The 21849-nt window shown below is 36.8% G+C and overlaps 1 protein-coding gene across 8 annotated transcripts in view; it reads left to right on the forward strand.

The window, feature by feature from the left end:
- The window catches only part of LOC123766749 (phosphoribosyl pyrophosphate synthase-associated protein 2), a 39389-nt gene that overhangs the window by 6377 nt on the left and 11163 nt on the right, over positions 1 to 21849 (forward strand). For 4 of the 8 annotated variants that reach the window (XM_069307610.1, XM_045756090.2, XM_045756091.2 and 1 more), the window contains exons 3-6: positions 11562 to 11684; positions 14956 to 15119; positions 15689 to 15813; positions 16312 to 16399. In XM_069307610.1, the coding sequence (XP_069163711.1) occupies positions 11562 to 11684; positions 14956 to 15119; positions 15689 to 15813; positions 16312 to 16399 (500 nt within the window). Of the gene's footprint in view, positions 1 to 5752; positions 5873 to 11561; positions 11685 to 14955; positions 15120 to 15688; positions 15814 to 16311; positions 16400 to 21849 lie in introns of all 8 variants that reach the window. The other 4 variants (XM_069307611.1, XM_045756093.2, XM_045756094.2 and 1 more) reach the window with 2 other exon arrangements.

Below are 21849 nucleotides of genomic sequence, written 5' to 3' on the forward strand. Positions count from 1 at the left end.
TAGAGCTTGCCCACCATCTTCCATATATATATATATATATATATATATATATATATATATATATATATATATATATATATATATATATATATATATATATATATATATATATATATATATATATATATATATATATATATATATATATATATATATATATATATATATATATATATATATATATATATATATATATATATATATATATATATATATATATATATATATATATATATATATATATATATATATATATATATATATATATATATATATATATATATATATATATATATATATATATATATATATATATATATATATATATATATATATATATATATATATATATATATATATATATATATATATATATATATATATATATATATATTTATTTATTTATATAGTTTAGTTTTTATTAATTTGTTTTAAATTATATAATAAATGGATGCTTCCTTTGATTTGTGTGTACTAGATGCTACAATTTGTTTTAACCTTTTGGTCAAAGTGCAGTAGAAGATGTGGGTACTGTTACAGCAGAGCACTTTGTATATTTACCTGAGGGCCACCAACACTAGTGGCTTCAATGAGGACAGGAAGCCAGTGGCTGATCAAAAGTCTCCCCATTTGCTCTGATGATCTTTTCCAGCTGTATTTTAAAACCCAGCAGTTTTGGTGTTTTGGAGTATTAAATATAATTCATACAAGCATCACATATTTCAGAAACGTGTCCGTGTATTGGCAGAACTCTACACATTATATAAAATCTAATGCTATACAAGTACAGATAGTCAAATGTTGCCTTCACCTGTATCCACTTACATAAATAAATTAATTCTGTAAAAAAGGTTGAAGTACATTTTCTTAAAATAATGTCGATTTTGCTAGATATATATGATTGTTATAAGTTGCGGGGCCTGCCCAAGGTCATGACAGTGATTATAATTTTACATAGAATTTTAGACAAATCTGTAAATTAACATGACAAAGTATTTATCAATCATAAGCTTGAGGTTAGCACTACCCAGTTGATATTTCTGTTACTTAATTCAGGACTACTTTGTCATTCATCAGTACTTTGGTTTCTTGCCCTATCACTTTTGTTTTGCTTTACACCAGACTCATCATACCTTTGTATCGTCCAACATCAGACTAATCTCACAGTTTTGTATTATCCCATACCAAACTAAATGCACAAATTTGTATTGTCACATACCAATTTAATCACATAACTTCATATTGTCACATACCAATCTAATCACATAACTTCATATTATCCCACACCAGACTTACAACACGATACTCATCTTCATATTTATAACAGTAAATGTAAAGAAGGTTGACAGATTAAGGTTAGTAGTCATGTCACAGTCATTTGGTGTATTAAATTGTTATGTTATAATGAATGTGAAAGAAAGACCCAATACATGTGTAAGTACTATTAAACTAAACTTTTGGATGAAATCTACATACTTTATCAAGGTGCTGTTCAATGAGATTACCATGATAAAGGCTGTAGGTTTCATCCTAAAATTTGGTTTAATAAGACAGCACATTCACGCTTATATATTGGATCGTTCCCCTTCATTCAAACACTACAGTATTGTAGTAAGTTCTCTGTTATAATATTGTTGGCTGGTGTGACCTCATCAGCTATGGGCTTCCTGTTCCTAGCACGGGACAATATTCCATGACACATATGTGTGTGCTAATTTATTATCTTGGCAATTGACATGATTTGCATATTTTTTTTTTTAATTATTATTTTCAGCTCACTTTACCTCTCTTCTTAGGATGTTGGAAAATTCTTAACCTGTCTCTTCTAGGGATGTTAATGTACAATATATATAAATCCCATTTTGTATCATATATATATACCATGACTACAGTAACTCATTTATTCCTAAATAATTTTTGAGGAATACCTTCGACAATCTTGTTTTGTGAAGTGTTCCTAGAAATGTTTTGAATACAAATTTATTTGTGTTTAAGAAGCACTTTTAAGGTATTTAAATTGTCAGAGGGTAGATTGTACATGTGGCAACCCTCACAAGGATGGAATGCTTTTTAGAGAGTGAGGCTTCAGAGATGTCGCAGATGGTTGTGTTGAATAGAAAGCTGCGCTCTATAGAAAAAAGCCTTATGCATGAATTAATTAAAAATATACAGTACTCATAGTTTTATTGTTTTTGTGTTTGTCAGATATAAAATGCTCCAGTGGTTTTCTGACTAAACATCAAAAAAATGTTAATCTGTAGTCTTTATTGGCAGGCGGTAGCTTGGAAATTTGGTGTGCATATCATCTTCCATGTGCAAGCATCCCACCATCTTCCATGTGCAAGCACCCCACCATCTTCCATGTGCAAGCACCCCACCATCTTCCATGTGCAAGCACCCCACCATCTTCCATGTGCAAGCACCCCACCATCTTCCATGTGCAAGCACCCCACCATCTTCCATGTGCAAGCACCCCACCATCTTCCATGTGCAAGCACCCCACCATCTTCCATGTGCAAGCACCCCACCATCTTCCATGTGCAAGCACCCCACCATCTTCCATGTGCAAGCACCCCACCATCTTCCATGTGCAAGCACCCCACCATCTTCCATGTGCAAGCACCCCACCATCTTCCATGTGCAAGCACCCCACCATCTTCCATGTGCAAGCACCCCACCATCTTCCATGTGCAAGCACCCCACCATCTTCCATGTGCAAGCACCCCACCATCTTCCATGTGCAAGCACCCCACCATCTTCCATGTGCAAGCATCCCACCATCTTCCATGTGCAAGCATCCCACTATCTTCCATGTGCAAGCACCCCACCATCTTCCATGTGCAAGCACCCCACCATCTTCCATGTGCAAGCATCCCACCATCTTCCATGTGCAAGCATCCCACCATCTTCCATGTGCAAGCACCCCACCATCTTCCATGTGTAAGCACCCCCATCTTCCATATGTAAGCACCCCCATCCCTGCACTCTCAATTATTTCAGTGTCATTCACAGCCTAATTTCTGTTTGTCTTAAAGTGCTTGCTGGGCTTACAGGCCAAGCTAAAAGTTTGCATGCAGGTTACCCTAATTTAGTATCTCTTCAAGTTCTGAAAGATTTACTGGGTTCATTATATGCCTTTGGATTGTGAACATTATTTAATAATTTACACACCTGCAGGTATTATGGTAAATTATAATTGAGTTCTTTGGTGAATTTAACTGTGGGTGTGGTGTATAACTGAGGCCACTAATTTACCTATTGTCCTGTATATAACTGAGGACCACTATTTACCTCTTATCCTGTGTATAACTGACCCCAGTGCAGAGCTGTTGCCTTGTATATAACAAAGGTATACTTAGCTCTATATAATTTCTAATATATATACAGTACTTTAAATGTCTTCTATGTATTACTGAATGTAATTCTTGGCCTTCCTCCCCCCCCCCCTCCCCCTCCCTCTCCTCTACCTATATGCATGTTTCCATACATTAGTTCCACTCTGCTTGGTGATCACAGTACAGTGGATCCTCCAAGATCCATACCTCCAAATAGCAGATTCCTTTAAATAATGAACCAAATCCATCAGGCTTGTCGTAGAAAATGTTGAATTTCATCGGGAGCAGCAGGGAATTCCAGCTCATAATATAAAGTAATATCCAGCAGATTGTAATTATTTTCATTTTTACTATTCTTGCTCTTTTAATAAATATTTGGAAAATGCATTTTTATTTTAGAAATGTTTTACTTTCTTGTACAGTACTGTACAGTGGATCCTCCAGAATCGGAAATTCCATATAATCAAATCTGTTCACTGGATCTCTGAAATTCAGATGCTGGAAACAAATTTGAATACCGGAGGGTAATGTGATGAAATCTTTGGCCATTGGGTTGTCACGGAATAATTTCCGTCATCGTATTCTTACATTTGGTTATCTTGCTCTTTTAATTATAAATATTATTTGAAATAATGCATTTTGATTAGATATATACTGTATGACTAAATATCTCTAATTATTTTAAATATTTGAATAAATGTGTACTGTACTGCACTAATAATACATACAGAAAAGTTTGTGATGTTATTCCCATGGCATCCAAAGATGTACTGTGAGGGTATGGTGTCTTTTTCTTGTGTGCTAGCATGGTCTGATCTCTCATTACTCAAGTATTTTCATTGAGTTTTCTTTGGATATACAGTATCATTATTTATGAGGTATAACCATGTTGTCCAGTGAAATTAATAATGTTACATCAGGCAAGGATAAAATGAATTTCATTACAATGGATAAGAAGTCCCTGTGGTATAGTGGTAGCACTCTGTCTTCTCACCTCATGAGTGATTTTGACTGGGTTCAAGCCCTATAAAGTACAATTGACTGGACACCAATCTTAAATTATTTGCCCCTGTTCACCCAGCAGTAATTAGAGACCTGGCTGCAAAGCAATTGGTGGGGTCTTCTTCCAGGGAAAAATCTAGAAGGCTAAGGCTTAACATAAATCATGGGAAGACATACGGCGCGGCTCGTGTGATGTCATGCTTGTTTGCTCGTTTTCTTTTGGGGAGTTCTGTCCACTTGTTTGACGATTTTCGTTGTTAACCAGAATAGGGGTTTGTTTTGTGGCGCTTACCTTTCTGGGTGCCTGTCCCGGTCGATTGCAGATATAGAATGCTCCAAATCACATGTGCATTTCTATGGGCCATTGCTCCTCGTGCCTCTGTGAGGGGGCCAGGTTCTGGCTCGTGGTCCCTGGTAGGCCTAGAACTCCATCCACATCGACTGATGCAAAATAGTTAGGGTATCTGATCAGCCATGGATAGCTCCGGGGAGCCTCCAGGACTCGCCCAGAAAATAGCGTTTCATTACATTCAACGCTGGTTTTTTTTATTGTCAGAAACAGTAGTAGTACCAATTCTTTACTTCACTGTCAGCTGCTTTTCTCCCTTGCCATGATCATGGTTTTTAATAACTTGACCTTATTATCCATGGTAAGGCAGTTCTGTTCACCTCTGTATGATATATACCCATATTACTCTTGCCACACAACATTGTTTCAACTCGCAAATTACATATCAAGAGAGAAGCCAATAAACATGCATGTATGTGCGCCCTTACTGAAACTGGAGGCATGACAAAAATCGCATAAGCTTGTTTGTTCAGTTTATAGTACAGCACAAGCTTAGTAACACATTTCTGAAAATAAGTGTGCATTATTTTAAAAATTGTAATACAGTATTTTCAAATAAAAGAGCAAGATTAGTCAAAAAATTAGATTTATTGGAAATTACCTACGTGATGAACCAGTTATTTAGATTTCAATGCATCCTCTTCTGGAATCAGGATTTTTTTCAGTATGGTACGTTACATTTCAAGGGGGGTATCCGATAGATAGATAGATTTGGTTCGTTATTTAGAGTGATCTACTATTGGTATGTCGGGATATGGGATGGTCCATTGTAAACTTACAAGCTCACATATATAGCATTCACATGTTTCTTGTCTGAACATTGTTATTAAAGTTGATATTCTAATGTACATTTACATTAGTTAAGACTTGTCAGAACTGTCCTTTTTTTCACGTTTAGCGGTAATTTTCGGTGTCTCCTAAAATGCATTTACTGTATTTGACCTAGATCATATGACTAAGACTTGTAAAATATAATTGAAGTGACAAGGCTTAACCATCAACGGATGCAAGGAATATTCTCATTGTAATGATTGTTACCTCAGAAATTGTGGTTTTTTTTTCTCAGTCGTCTGGGAAAGCCTTTTGGTAACGTTTCTGCATACCACAGCAGCAACCAAGAAACAATGGTGGAAATCGGGGACTCCGTCAGGGGACGAGATGTGTTTATTCTACAGACTGGTACAAAGTGAGTGAGGAGTGTGTGCTCTAAGTTCACCTTTGGTTGGTGAGCGTGTATGAAAATAAGTGTACTGTATTTCATAGCTGAGACAGCTGACACCAATACATGAAATAAAGCCATAGTTTACTAAAAATGAATGATTGCTCTGTGCTGTATATTTGTATTTTTTAATTTAGGACTCTTATCATGAAAATACTCTTCCATATACAGTAACTAGATAAAATGGATAATAATAAATAAAATAAAGTTTTTGTTTATTATTCTTTGGACACGTAGATACAATTATGTTTATCCAAATAGATTTGCCTTTTTTTATATAGATTTATAGCAAAATATCTCTTAGGATTGTGTTAAACAACATCCTGGTATACTGTTATCTCGGCATATCTTGTGAGTGTTCAGCATCACTTTGGCCTTGGATAAAAAATGAGCAATAACTAGGATAGAGGACAGTCAATGGGTAGAGCATTTGGAAAAGTGCACATGGCTACATCTTAGGATTCTGCTGGGGAAAAGGTTGTAGAAGTACAGTTTTGATTATATTTTATTAGGAATTGAACATGTGGTATTGATGGCTTACTCCAGAAACTTGTTGCTGTACCAGATGTGGATCAAGTGTGAATCGCAATCATTCGAGTGGATGGTAGCCAATTGTTGAGAAGCTTCGTTAGCGCTTTCCCTGTGTGGGAATACTAAATTTCTAGTTTAAACAGTGTTATATGCAAGATTTTGAATTTTTTTGTATTCTCCAAAACACTAGTCAAAACATTTTTGCACTGTATTAGGTTGGTTTTAGGCCTCATTTATCACTTCAAATCTATTAAAAGCATGTGTGTTTACATACATACACTCAGATACAGCAGTCCCGAGAAAATCTGGAACCTATTCTAAACTTGATCCAGATTTGCGTGAAACCTGGAATTTTGAAAATAAAATTTTGGCTATTTTACACAAATTTGTCATTTTTCTTTTAACAAATGATATAGCACATGCTTCAACATATTCATATACTGTATACAAATGACATATAAACATTGATTTTGCGTCCTGTAGTGCAAAGGTTAGTGTAGGCGGCTCACACTGAAAAATTCTGGGTATTAACTGGTTTTGCAGTCGTCAATCCCACATGGTTGATGCCATTCCTTTAACTACAAATTGTAATTGCACCACCACTAACAGCCAGCCCCAGGCTACACTGATATATAAATCATTAAAAGATTCCAATGTTTTATTTGCTTCTCTTTCTACCACTGTTCTCCATTTTATTCACAGTGTATTATCTGCTTCCTTTGCTTTTTTCTTGTATCAGAAACAGCACTTAGTGACAGTCCCGTCCTTCTCGGCCGGCTGCTTGCCTTCCAAGGCACAATCACATTTCTCTAATAACTTGGCCTTCTTATCCATGGTAAGGACGTTTCTCTTATACTTGCCTGATGTACCTTTACTACTATTGCTGGACAAAATCCTTCAAATCACATATTATATATTGGAAGAAAATCCATTGAAAATACTTGAGTAACAAGAGGTCAAACCATTCACAAAGAAGACTCATTGTCAGTACAAGTGCCCCTCACAGTAGGTCTAGATGCCTCGGAAAAACTGTCACAGAAATTCATTTATGTAATTTATACAATTTGATGGAAATTACTTTAAAAAGTGAAACGACGACTTAAATTTTGCTGCGTTCCCCACTAAAATTTGAAGGTCAAATTTGATGCGTTGTTTAGAGGGATCCATTACTGTATATAGCTTTGTGGATTTTTAACAGGAACTTTTTCTTAATATTTAACATTTCCTTCTTGAATCCCTGTGTGTTATCTCCATGTATAATTGAATTGCTCATGTTATGGTTTTAATCATATGTATGTTTTATAGCCTATTCAATATGTTATGATTCATAGCTCTTGAAACCAATTTCTCATTTTAACTAATTATTTTCGTTATTCTGCCTGTGTTCCTCTTCACACCCAAACCAGTGTTATGCTTAAAATTGAAACCTGATTTGCCAGAGGTATAGTTCAAAACTTGTGGCAACTCTGTTATAAATAGGGGTTAAGACTAGCTTAGAAACATTTATTTGTTGCATTGCATTTTGAAGATGCATGTAATGGTTGATTATTATATGTGAAAACCTTTATTTGTATATACCGTATAGATTATGATTAAATATTGCATGTAAGCTTTTTTTATAAAAGGTTTCTTAGTAGCTGGATGCACACAGAGGCAATACCCAGGTATACCCCACAAGCACCAGGTGGGCTCACTTGAGACTTTAGGCCCATCATATCAAGTACCTATTCAAATAGTCATGTCATAGTTGGTGAAGTATTGTGAGTCTTTCACCAGAGCAGCAGCTTACTATCATACAAAAGAACAAAAACAAACCTTCCAACATCCCCCTCCAAACTAATAATTTGGGTTCTGGACAGCCAGTTATTGCTAAAGCACCACCATCTTACCTTACTTAGGGGGCAGCACTAGCTATACAACACTATCGGAGAGGCCAGCAAACCTCTCTTTCTACCTCCAGGTTCGCCTGTGTAGGTACTGTACTGGCATTGCAGATGTAAATTCAGGAAAATGTTCTTTTTTGTGTGTGTATGTGACTTAATTTCAGTACAGGATGTCCATTTCTTTCTTGTTGGCTTCATGGTGTAAGTACCAGTGTTTTGAATATCCTTCCTTGGTATCTTATAACATGGCTGCGAGGTTGAGAACTCTTGCATTTTGGTACAGGTGCTTGGGCTCCAGTGCATTGGCCATTGTTGTCTTTTAATTGCCCTTACCTTTTTGTAAGAAACTCCTCTAGTTGTTGTCTACTCAACTGTGCCTTATATAGGTCTGAAAGCTGATGTTTCAAGGACAACATTATATCAGATGTGGCCAAGGTCTCGGCTTTAGGTCTGAAGACCTCGTTAACCCCTTTCTTAGGTTTGAGGAACATTTTATTTCTAGTGAGGGGGTTTCCAATGGTTGTTGGGGTTGCCACTCCTTCCTCTTCCACATTGGGCTTAGATTTGGCTCGGTGCTGGCCTTAGACACCAGGTCCATTCTCTCCTCTGGCAGTGGAGTTAGATTCAACAGTTTTTTCTTCTTCTTTCAGCAGATGTGGCTATTTGTTTACAGTGCTTATCAGCATATTAGCTGATTAGCATTGGTTCCTATAGACATGTTTCAGTTCATACAGTGTAACAAGTTATTGAGCACTCAACCACAGAATGGTATTGAATTGCTTTTATGTTAGGAAATTTCAATGATAACTTAATATATCAGATACAGTATACCGTATACATTTTTACCTTTTGCATAGACAGATGTGTTCGACTACAGACAATGTAATTAGTTATTGAGCACTCAACCACAGAAGGTGATCAAAGATGAGGTGTGCCGATGTTTTTTATCTTAATCCGTATCCTACCAGTTTCTCATGGAATACAATTACCATTCGGCTTACAACCTGGTCCTCAATTACTGCACTGCCGAGTGAACATCAATAAACAGGTGACCAGTGACCAGTCATCTCCCCCATCCCAGAGGGATGAGTTGTGAAAAAATACCAAAGTAATTAAACTTAAGATCACTGGAAGACAAGAATTAGGGAAGATGTGACCACAACAAATAAAATTTCCAGGGCAGACATGACCACAACAAACAAAAATTTCCAGGGCAGACATGACTACAACAAATAATATGGCCTGGGCAGACAAGAACAGATTATTTGCAATAGGTGTTATATGAATAAGGGGATGCAAATCGAAATTAAGTACTAAAGTAGCCACATAGACATTAGAAAAAAAAATTTGTGTGATATAGTAGAGAACAAATAAAATACATTAAAAAAGTGAAGTGGTGGAAGTAGATTCAATACACAGCTTCAAATCTAAGACATAATACGGCCCAATTTCCTTGGGAACTTGTACACCAGTTGATTGACAGTCGAGTGGCAGGACCAAGGAGCAAAATTAAATCCCAGTAATCACAGTTAGGCAAGGGTTATTCCCTACCAAATCATGCCTCCCGCCAACCCAAACTCAACCCACTCCTTCACCCAAAACACTCCTACATTCACCCATGGAACACATGATGCCTGTGGGCATCCTGTTCTTCTTGATTGGGCAGCCTCCTCTCAAGTCCTCACACTCCGAGTCCATACATTTAAGCTCATCTTTGCCTTTTGATCAGGAGGGTAGTCAAGCTGAGTTATCCCCACATCTAATCCTGAGTTCATGATCTGAAGTTTGTGGCCCTCACTGCATTCTTTTTCCACTATTATCCTGCTTGAAGATGTGGGTTCAGGGTTTCTAGAAATCAACATAAATGCTTGCTAGCAGATACCTTCCTCATCTCCTTTGGCAGAGTTGGGTTACCTCTCATCCCTCTGATTCCATTTCTTCCAGTCCTTGGATCTTTGGTTCTGGTTTCCTCTTCTGCTTCATAGTCAGTGTAAAATATTGAACTCTGTGGTTCCCTAGAGATGGTGATATTATAAAAATATTAATTTAATGTAATAAAAGACTTTTATATTTTATGATGTACAATGATCGTTATAACTAAACTACAGTAACAAATTTATAACATCAGGTATAAATATGGTTTCCCATTCCAAGAATGTCTGGATGTTCCATGCCTGGACCTTTAATCAAGGCCTGTCTTGTAAATGCAAGCAGGGTGTGATAATATAATTTTATAATTAAATACCTTTACAGTTCTGTACTGGTTCCATAATTGCCATGTAAAAGGTACTAGACCAGCTGTGGCATAGTAATACAGTACTGTACTTGTTTTGAGAGTTGTCGACCACCTATGAAGATTTATTATTGTACAGTAGATGCTTCGAGTGTTCCTGACCAGCTGTGGAGCAGTAATAGTTACTTTGCCTTGCTCTGCACTTGTAAATTTAATTATTGTAATATGCAAAGTTCAGTATAGTTACAGCATTGTTATGCATGAGGGTTAGAGCTACAGTAATTGTTTCATATTGATTTATTGATTTTGTGTAATGGTACAATGATAGCTATAATTATTTTCCTTGTTTGTATATTGCTTATTCCCAGTTACTAATAATTTTTATTATCAGGTATAGAGTGCTACAGTACCACATTTAACATGGTGGCTTTTATCATCTGTGTTGAACATTGCTCCACTGTGTTTGTGCTTGTATATTTATTATGTTGCCATCTTCCTGCCCACCTGGTAGTGTCTTCAGCCCACACGTCAGATTTGGTTAATTGTGCGTGCAGCACTGGGGAACCATTCTGGCTCCATGCAGCTCCTCTTGCATGCCTTTAATTATTAATTGACTGAAATATCTTCTTGCGACTTTACCAAGCAAGATGTTCCATCGTGAGCCTGTCCGGCTGGAAGACATAACCAGATTTGTTGCTTGGCTTGCCAGCCTGCCATTTCTTTGTTGACTCTCAGTACTTTATTCACATACATGGAAACGGTGCAAATCTGAGCTAATATTCAGTAATGATAAGTTAATTTCTGCACTAGGTGGATCAAATCAGGTATTCATGGTGCCCCAGCTCTTTAGTGAAGACTAAGCTCTTTCTTGGAAATATTTTGATTGAATTGTATGTGAATAAAATCCTTGAGAATTTCCTCTTTTTTTTCTCTCTTTTTTTTTTTTTGGCAACAGTTGTGTTAAATGGGCCCTTAACTGTTTAATTTTGTGTGTGCGGCATCTTTACAGCCGGCTAGAGGTACCTGTAGGGCGAGCTGAGGTGAAGGAAATGGCCAACCGAGAGACTAGTGTTGAGATCATGGAGTCAGTGAGAGAGAAGAGCGTTTACCTCATTCAGACAGCTGACCCCAAGTAAGATTATTGAACACATTAATCTATATTCAGCTTCAGATGTTCATCAGCACTGTTCAAGTCCCCTCTGTTAAACCATCCATCCTCTTAATTCAGATGATGGAAATAGACCTTCGTGCTTCTTGCATGCCCTGTTGGCTGCCACACATCAGCGACATAGGGTGATGTGGCTTCATTTGAGGTTATTTAGAATGCAATGTGTGTTTTCTCTAAACGTTTATGAATTGTGCTCTCTGGTAGTGAAGAAATTTAGCTAGAAATTAATTTCAGGATGGCCATGTAATGGAATGTGATGTGCAGTTAACACTTCATGTTACCATGATTCACGATTGCATCATTTGATCTAACATTATCTCTTTATTTCACTATCATTTCTGTATCAGATTAACATAAAATTATTTAAATATAGTACCGTCCCAGATGAGTAAGCGAGCATTGAGGCATACACTACCATACAACTCGGTAAGGAACAACACACAAATTGCACTTCACTTTCAACATTTATTGGGTGAACATTATTCAGATAATTGTTTCCTTCTCTCTACAGTGATATAGATCAGTCATTTGAACACACACACACACAAAAAAAATTTAGTTAAATAGGTGTGCAATGTAGTGTACACTTAATGTAAACTTTTGTCAACTTGGCTATGCCTGGGACACCCAATATTGGTTATCTATGGTATTTCCTCACCACCTCATCGACATTGTATTAGTTAAACATTTGTATTCTATTTTTGAGCCCAATCTTTTCTGGATGTTTGGATACCAAAGTCAATGCATTAAGCCTATTATTGGTTTCACAGAGTGATAATGAATTCTGGACAGTAGTATAAAAAGAAAAAAAAAATTACGTATTGCCATGCCTATTGTCGATGACGGTGCAACACAACCCACGCTAAACTTTCAAAATTTATTGAATGTACATTATTCAAGTACTGTAATTTTGTTGTTTTTTATTGTAGTGATACATCATAGCTCAATCATTTGTGCTCATTTACGTAGAAAAAAAGATTTATGACCATAAATAACTGAGCACTGTATAAATATTTATAAACTCTGTGGCACCTTGCAAACTTAACATACTTTATCTAATTATTTTTTAAATTATACTAAAAATAATTTCCAAACATTTGATATCTAAATCAATGTGTTAACTTTATAAATAAGTTTATAAACAGATACTGTAGTGAGTGCTGCACAATAGAAACATTTTATGTATCACTAAGTGAGCATCTAAAGGGATGATTCACTGTGAACTAGAAAATGGCTGTCATTCCTTAACCATAAAAATACTAAATTAGTGTTTAATTCAGAGAAAGAAAAGTATGAAAAACAAACCCTAATAAGAATCAAAGAAATATGGTAATGTATTGGTGTTATATTTTATTGCAATTAAAAATAATGGTGGGGGAGGGAGGGAATTATCAGGGTAAAGTTTCAAGCTATTATAACACTTGGAAGGGGTCAAGATAAGGACTTGGGATGGGACGGTGGGGAAGGGATGATGCCCAACCACTTGGACGGTTGGGGATTGAACGCCAACCTGCTTGAGGCGAGACCGTCGCTCTACCGTCTAGCCCGTCGCTCTACCGTCTAGCCCAAGTGGTTGGGCACTGAGTGATTGGTACTGAGCTGCAGGGATGAGGTGTAGAAGATCACTGAAGTAGGCTTTCTACAACTAAGGGGGGCCAAGCATAATACCCTGTGATATACTGGTACCAGTATTGTTGCTTTCAGATTCTGCTCATTTAGGCCTACCAGTAAGAATTCATTCTTGAATGTAATCTTTGTTAGTTGCACGATAGGGCTTGAGATGCCTAGTACTTGAAGCTTTGCTAACAGTCCTATTTGCCATAGTCAGTCATGGCACCTGCAATGTCCCATGCAACAGAATAGCTGATCTTGGAGTTATCCAGTGGCTGAGGCCACCTAGTGGAGGCTTTAGCAAAAGATCAACAGCAGAATGACTTTTTCTGAGACCATGTTGTTGACCTCATAGTAACAGATGATAGTTAAAAAGTGCTTTCCTTTATTGTGAGATTAATGTCTCGATTATTTTGCCAATAAGTAATTGAAAGCAGTGACACTGGTCTAAAGTTACTTACCGACTACTTAACGGCCCTTTTGTTTGTGGATTGGAACTGCATCTGCCTTCCTTAAGGAGGGCCATGTTTCTTTAACTAGGCAGAGTTGGTAGAGGTCAATGCGAGTTGAAACCAGAAGGTTAGCACAACTGTGTACCAGTCTCGGCCTGATAAGGTCAGGTCGAGACTGTCTTAACTATGTTGAGTGATATAAGGTGGTGGTGGATTTCATCCTGTTTAATTACTACACTATTTTTCCTGGTTGTTGGTTGCTACAGTCACATCTCAGTTTGGTGGTGAGATTGTGTCATCAGATTCTTTAACTAGAGACCACCAAACTTTGGATCCACCTCTTTCTGGTGCAGATTTTCTTCTTGTTTCTGATTGGCATCTGGAGATAGCCCACTTTTTAACTTTTTTATTTGATGACCAGCTTGTTGTGAGCAGGATGCAAACCTTCAGGTCTTGTTTTCTACTTCAGCTGCCATGCAGCTCACTTGATGGTCCTGTGATACGGACAAATAATCAAACTGCTCAGCAGCAAATATGTCCCGGTGTTCCAGGGGCTCTATTGTACCACAATCCATTCTAATGAAGCACCACCACTCTTCTTTATTTCTAAATTATTTGGTGGATATAAATTTAGTATCTGGAACAATATTGAGCATAGTAGATGGTGTGGATAAAGTAGATGATGTAGTTTTAGTGTGGTATTTTTTTTGGCTGCTCTGAAGGTTTAGTCAATCAATCAAAAACTTTATTGTTTAATGGTTGCACATTTATAATTGAGTTAATTTACACAAAATAATAATATCTTGATGACTGGTTTGAGAGTGTGAATGTGAAAGCAGTATATAATTCAGATTTGCATCTGTGAGTATTTCCAGACAGTACGTACAAAAGTACTCATAAGATTATGTTGAGATTCAGGCTAATATCAGGATGTTGAATTAAACTTGATTTGTACAGATCATTGATGCCCATTATTGTCTCATTTCTCAAGTCTTGACACTAGCATCAATATTTGTTATCTCTGATTTTATATTTTATATAATATTATCTGTTAGTAAAGTGATCTTTATAAAGTTTTAATACACTAAAACAATTGTTTTGGCATATTTCATCCTAACAAAACTGGACATAATATCTTCCATACTTGACACTAAAGCTTTCACTATGTGCAGGGATGTAAACAACAATATAATGGAGCTGCTCATTATGGCATACGCTTGTAAGACATCATCAGCGCGTAATATTGTGGGCGTCATTCCCTACCTTCCATACTGCAAGCAGAGCAAGATGAGGAAGAGGGGATGCATCGTGTCAAAGCTGCTAGCCAAGATGATGTGTGAGTTCTCTGTGTTTCATTTATCTTGGCTCTTGAACACAAGCTAATGTTTCAAATTGGTTCAGTTCACTTTTTTCTAATGGTTTGAATATGTACATTGTATATTAAGGATAAGCTTCTGATATTTGCCCATGTGTTCAGTCATCCATAAAACCTTACAGTATAGTGTGTTGTATTCAGGTTTGCTGGAAATTGTTAGGCAGCCTCTTCTCTCTCATATTCCTCTCAGTCATATTCTCCCACCTTTTCCCACCACTGCTTTTCCAGTCTTTTAATGAGTTGAAGAAGCACCAATAAAATAGCCATTTTGTGGAATCAAGTAGATTTTTGGAAACTTTGAATTCTAACCCAATTTTTCCCCCATATACAGTACCTCTTAAGTTTCATTTACATGGTTTTTGTAGGAACGTATTAACCCCTGCACAAATCGAGGGATACCCGTGCCGTTTCTATATGTTAATAGAAAGTTCATAGCACTCAACCTTAATAAAATCCAGACATCAGCTAAATATGTAATGAGCAAGAGTTCTGATATTAAATTAAATATTTATACAATAGTTGCTTCACAGACAAGGCTGGTCTGACACACATCATCACAATGGACCTGCACCAGAAGGAAATTCAAGGATTCTTTGAGTGCCCGGTGGATAACCTGCGAGCCTCACCCTTCCTCCTGCAGTACATTCAAGAGAGTGTAAGTAAAGGAGTAATGTATGTAGTCTCAGTGTTTTGGTGTTCTTACAGCTTTCATATATCAAAGATTTTCATTAATTGGACATAGAGTAGAGGCTCCTGTCCTTTCAGTCACAGGAAGAATGTGAATAAATAATACCAAACAGCTCATGGTGCTGGGTGTCGCCTTGTACTGCTGTGTTGCCAACTGCATTCTTCAATGGAACTGTGCTTTATGGCCTGTCACTAGATACTCTTGTATCCTCATTATACATCACAATGTAAAATTTGCCAAAATCTTTCATAGCATTAGATCAATACCTTCTCACTTATATTCACACTTGAGCTGAAGTCTGTGCTTCCAGTTAATGTTTTGTATCTCCTCTACAACAATTCTATTATGCATGAATCTTTATCAGTCTCCTAACAGTATCTTGTGTATTGATCTTCTCTTCCAATAGCTTGTGCAGTGCACCCTGGTCATCACAACCACTTACTACTAACTGCTCTTCTCTTTCAGATTCCCGACTACCGCAATGCTGTCATAGTGGCACGTGATCCAGGTTCCGCCAAGAAGGCCACGTCCTACGCTGAACGTTTAAGATTAGGTTAGTTATCATAATTCTTCTTTGGATTCTATCTTGTACATTGTATCAATCTTGTGTAATCTGAGGTAAATACAAATTCAAATGTTTTATTCTGATAAATAACATGGGCACAACAGTTGTGGTATTTAATTGCCCACTGCACAGTACATGGCTTAAACTTCGATGTAGCAAGTTTGTTTCACTTGAATATATTCTGTCAGTTGTACAATTTAGTGCCACTTTCAAAATGATCTTAAACTCAAAAAATTACAATATACATTATTTTTCTTTTTTGCAGCCATAATTTTTTTAGCATTAATGACTGTGATGTTTGCTGCTATTAATTTAGCTGATAATGTATGGGCTTATTATTGCATTTTTATTCCTCCCTTCACATCTTATTATGTGAACTCTACTTTCTTGAGTTTGGGATTAGCATAAAGACTTTTGTGGCTTGTGCATGGGTTTTGCTGATAGCTAATGTGATCTTCCTTATTATACAGTAATTAGATATACAGTATAGGCAGGTAGATGCAAAGATAAACTTGGTTAAATCTTTCATTGTCTACATTAGAAATATCTCTGCTAATTGTAGTACTATGGTACTGGTATCTGTGACTGCAGTTGTAATGTCTCTGACTGCAGTTGTAATGTCTGTGATTGCAGTTGTAACATTTCTCATCGCCATTGCAGAATCACAGATGTTATTCTTGGTATTTTTCCCGTGTTCTGTTATTGTGTTGTGTAGTTGATCATGTTTAACTGTACCATATATAGCTGGGGAGTGGAGTAAGATTATAGAAAAGAAACTTGTGTTGTTTGTCTGAGAGCTAGGTCTGATGTGTGTGTGCTGCATAGATCTGTGTGTGTGTGTGTGTGTGTTGCACAGGCCGGTACTCACCTAATTGTGCTTGCGGGGGTTGAGCTTTGTCTTTTTGGTCCCGCCTCTCAACTGTTAATCAACTGGTGTACAGATTCCTGAGCCTACTGGGCTCTATCATATCTACATTTGAAACTGTGTATAGAGTCAGCCTCCACCACATCACTGCCTAGTGCATTCCATTTATTAACTATTGACACTGAAAAAATTCTTTCTAACGTCTCTGTGGCTCATCTGGGTACTAAGTTTCCACCTGTGTCCCCTTGTTCGTGTTCCACCCGTGCTGAAGTGTTTGTCTTTGTCCACCCTGTCAATTCCCCTGAGAATTTTGTAGATGGTTATCATGTCTCCCCTTACTCTTCTGTCCGGTGTGCACGGCATAGTTCTGATGTGTGTATGCTGCACAGGCCTGTGTGTCCATTCAGCACATATGTCTATTTATTGATGATATGCATGCATCAGACTGCTTACAATTCTGCCATCTCGCCCAAAACATCCCATAAACGTTGTAATTGTGGTCAAACCTGTTTTAGCATATATATATATATATATATTTGATATTTGTTAATACTGTACTGCATATGTTTAGTATGTGAACTTAATTTCAAACTTTTTATATCAATTTCAGTAATCTTTAAAAAAAATTAGAATAGCTCTTTGACAATCTTCAACACATCTTCATCTGTTGCATAAAATTTAAATAAGTTGATTCAGTATATTAAATAAACATAATATTATCAGTAATAAATTTTTTGTATTCCAAATGATGATTAGCTGGCTCCATCTTTATTTCATGAAGAATCACTAAATGTTCCCTTGTCTGAGTGGCAAAAGTTGAATGAGTGAGTGGTGGTAGGAAGGCAGACACTGAGGGTGCTCACGACAAGTGCCGTGTCCTGGGTAGAATTAGGCAATAGCTTGACTGTATTTGTAGCCATGAAGATAAGGAAGACAAGAAAATCAATATATCAGAGGCAGACTGAATGGATGTGTGGTTTAGAATTGGGTATGGTGAGGTAGTTTGGTATCCCGAATTAGAATTGTTTATTGTCTCTAATTTCGTTTCATTTTGCTTCTGATAAGTTTTCATTCTATATTTTGAAAAATCCTAATTGTATCAACTTGAAACTTTATGTACTTTAGTTTGAGCTAAAAAAAAAAATTGGAACTGGGCAAAGTAGCACCAAAGGTATTTTTGTTGTTGTTGTTTCTTGATTCTGATATCGTATCTTGAGATAAGTATTAGACTTGAAGCCGATAGCACCTACTGTATTTTCACAAATATCAGCTACACCTTTTTTATCTGGTTTAATATGTTTGTACTATATATGTATGTATAGGAAGTTGGGTGGGGGCAGTTTTTTAGAATATTCATAATATTTGTATTGTGAGATATACCTGGCATTAGGACCAGGGATATATTCCTTGATTGGCTACTTTCAAACTATATATATTTCAAACTATATCTAGGGGAAACTTTGCAGAATGAATTGATTTAGACCAGCTAGAATTAGTTGACTTGGCTAGAGAAGAAGGTTGAGAGAATTATGCTGTACAACATAGCACTGTATATTTGATCACTCCTCTCATGTTTAGTTAATGAAAGACAACTCAGGTGTTGGTAATATGGAAATAAATAAGGAAAAGTGTAAAATAAAACTTAGTTTTCATGTATTCCACAGAACCATAAGTCTTTCTGGGAGTTTCCAGGGATTTTCTTTTCGGACACTTTCATGAGGTTGCAAAGGTAATCATCCAGAAAATTATACAAATTTATCAGGAAGAAGATTCGGGTTACATAAATAATTAAACCATTCATGATGGGGAAAAATGTTTGGCAACATACAAGTTTAATGGAATCAGCAAATACATTTAGAGTTGTCAGGTGTATTGTAGTAGATACAGCCAGGGACGATGATACACCTTTATTGGGAAGTGTTAAAGGTGTCTATGAACCAAAGTAATTTGTCTCGGCCTTATGAGTTTTTGATTTAGAGAATGTATGACTGGTACGGGCGTGAGTTAAAACATGTGCATGTGTGGTGTAGTGCCAACAAGGGAAATCACTGTCTATATTAGCAAGAAAATAGGCACACTTGGCTGATGTTTATTGTGTATGGATGCTGTGAGGTCTTGGTTTGCTCTCTCACATTTAGATAGGAATTGAGTTATATGTACAGATAATGATATTGAAAAGAGAATGTCGTATGATCATCAGAAAGCTGTCTGAAATGATTCCATATAGGTAGGAAGATGCTCTGTCATGTGACTAGTACCGTTTAGATGTGATAATGCAGTGGAAGCATTTTATGATGATGAATTTAAATATTCCGTCTCTTTCCCTCTCCCACGACCTCCTGTAGGAAATGGTGAGTATGAAAGACTTTTACAGGCTTCTAGCACCAGATGTTTTCCATGTTTTTTGTTGTTCATTGGTTCGTGCGTAGCTTTATTGCTTGAATTTCTCACAAAGTTGGTCTATTGTATTTTATGTACATCTGTATTCCAGCTGTTTTTTGTTTATCAACACAGAGTAGCAGCTTATCTTCAGTGCAAACCTTGTGAAAGACATTCTTGGTATATATAACATTACTAGCCAAGACAACTTGAAACAATCGTTAGACTACTAAATATTCATCATTAATAGTGTCATAAAATGAAGCAAGCTTTTGATGATATTATTTGCAGCCTAAGTAAATGATCAGTAAAAGTAAACATAAATATCACCTTAGTGTGTCTCAAAAATGGTGGAAATAAAAAGAAATTAAACTATAAAATAGTTTTCTGGCATCCTCCTGAAATCATTTCACCAGTCAAATGGTATTTGAAACAGAACACATTAGTCTTGGAATTTCTTGAGGTTATCTTGAGATGATTTTGGGGCTTTTTAGTGTCCCCGCGGCCCGGTCCTCGACCAGGCCTCCACCCCCAGGAAGCAGCCCGTGACAGCTGGCTAACACCCAGGTACCTATTTTACTGCTAGGTAACAGGGGCATAGGGTGAAAGAAACTCTGCCCATTGTTTCTTGCCGGCGCCCGGGATCGAACCCGGGACCACAGGATCACAAGTCCAGTGTGCTGTCCGCTCGGCCGACTGGCTCCCAATACAATTGGTGTTGCTCTTGTTTGTACTGCTGCCATGAGCAACTCATACTTGTGCCTATAGGCACTCTTAGTGTGACTTGCACACACAACTTTTGCAATGAGCATTGAATCTGATTTTATAGATAATTTCTATAAAAAATAGAACTAAATAATAATATGAATCATGTGAACTGAATTTTGAAGATTGAATTGCTTATATTGTATTTAGTGTTCTATGTTTTAACTTTTAAGAAGTGTTGATTGGTGTTAGGTATATTCTGAGACAATGGTTAGCATACAGATATGGAGTGCTACGTAATTATGTTCCATCACTGCTAGTGTGTAGACCTGTTTCTTAACCCTTGAAGGGCCCCAATTGCTAACTGCAATTATCTACTGTGCTCGTATCACCAAAAAAAAAGTTTTTTATGCCCACCACAATGTAGGACTTCTAATTTGCTGAGCTGTTTAAAGATTAACTGTAAATACTATTGGTGAACACTTTTAGAACTCGGCATTGTTGTGTTCTCACATAAAAAGAGACAGGTAAAACTCTCACACTGTTAACTGCATTGATTATGCTGAATATGTTTGTTTATGAACCTAATCAACCTATTCATATTATTGGAATAAAATTTAGGTTCTGTAATGCTAGGTGCTATAATTAACTTGGAAATGCAGTGTTTTTTATAACAAATAGAGATAGTTGAACAGCATAACAAATGAAGGAGAATGCATAATGGTTATAAGATTGGTTATCTTGAGGTTATCTTCAGATGATTTCGGAGCTTAGCGTTCCCGCAGCCCAGTCCTCGACCAGGCCTCCTTTTTGTTACACACACCCCCCAGGAAGCAGCCTGTAGCAGCTGTCTAACTCCCAGGTACCTATTTACTGCTAGGTTACAGGGGCATCAGGGTGAAAGAGACATTTTTGCCCATTTGTCTCCACCTCCACTGGGGATCGAACCCGGAACTTCAGGACTGCGAATCCGAAGCTCTGTCCACCCAGCTGTCAGGCGCCCTGGTCTGTACAGTAACTGCATCAAATCGAACCTATTAAAGTTGTCATAATTTGAGTAAAATACAGAAATATTTAGGTTTGTTTTAAAGTTTTATGTTTTGTATAACTTTTTGATGTTGATATGGCAGGTAAGGTGACCATACAATACTGTATGGAATGAGCGGAGTGTGTGTGTGTGACTTCTCCAAGTTGTGTGAATGGGGGTGGCCTCTACTAAATGGATTAATACAGTTTACCAACTGTTACAGTTCTTAACCTTATACCTGGTTTTTATTTTAAGGTTAATTTATTGGGGCAAAAAATACCAGTATAATACTTATTTTATACCTCAAAACATACAGGTTGAAGATATTGTGTATCACCTGGTCTTCTGTGCTCGGTAGCATCATGGAAAGCTAGTTCCGTCTTGACAATAAAAAATAAAGTAACATTTACTGAAGGCCTTGTCACTGCTTCACATGTCTGACCTTGGGATTAAACCTGTTAA

Source organism: Procambarus clarkii, chromosome 60 (assembly GCF_040958095.1).
Source record: "Procambarus clarkii isolate CNS0578487 chromosome 60, FALCON_Pclarkii_2.0, whole genome shotgun sequence".
NCBI lineage: Eukaryota > Metazoa > Arthropoda > Malacostraca > Decapoda > Cambaridae > Procambarus > Procambarus clarkii.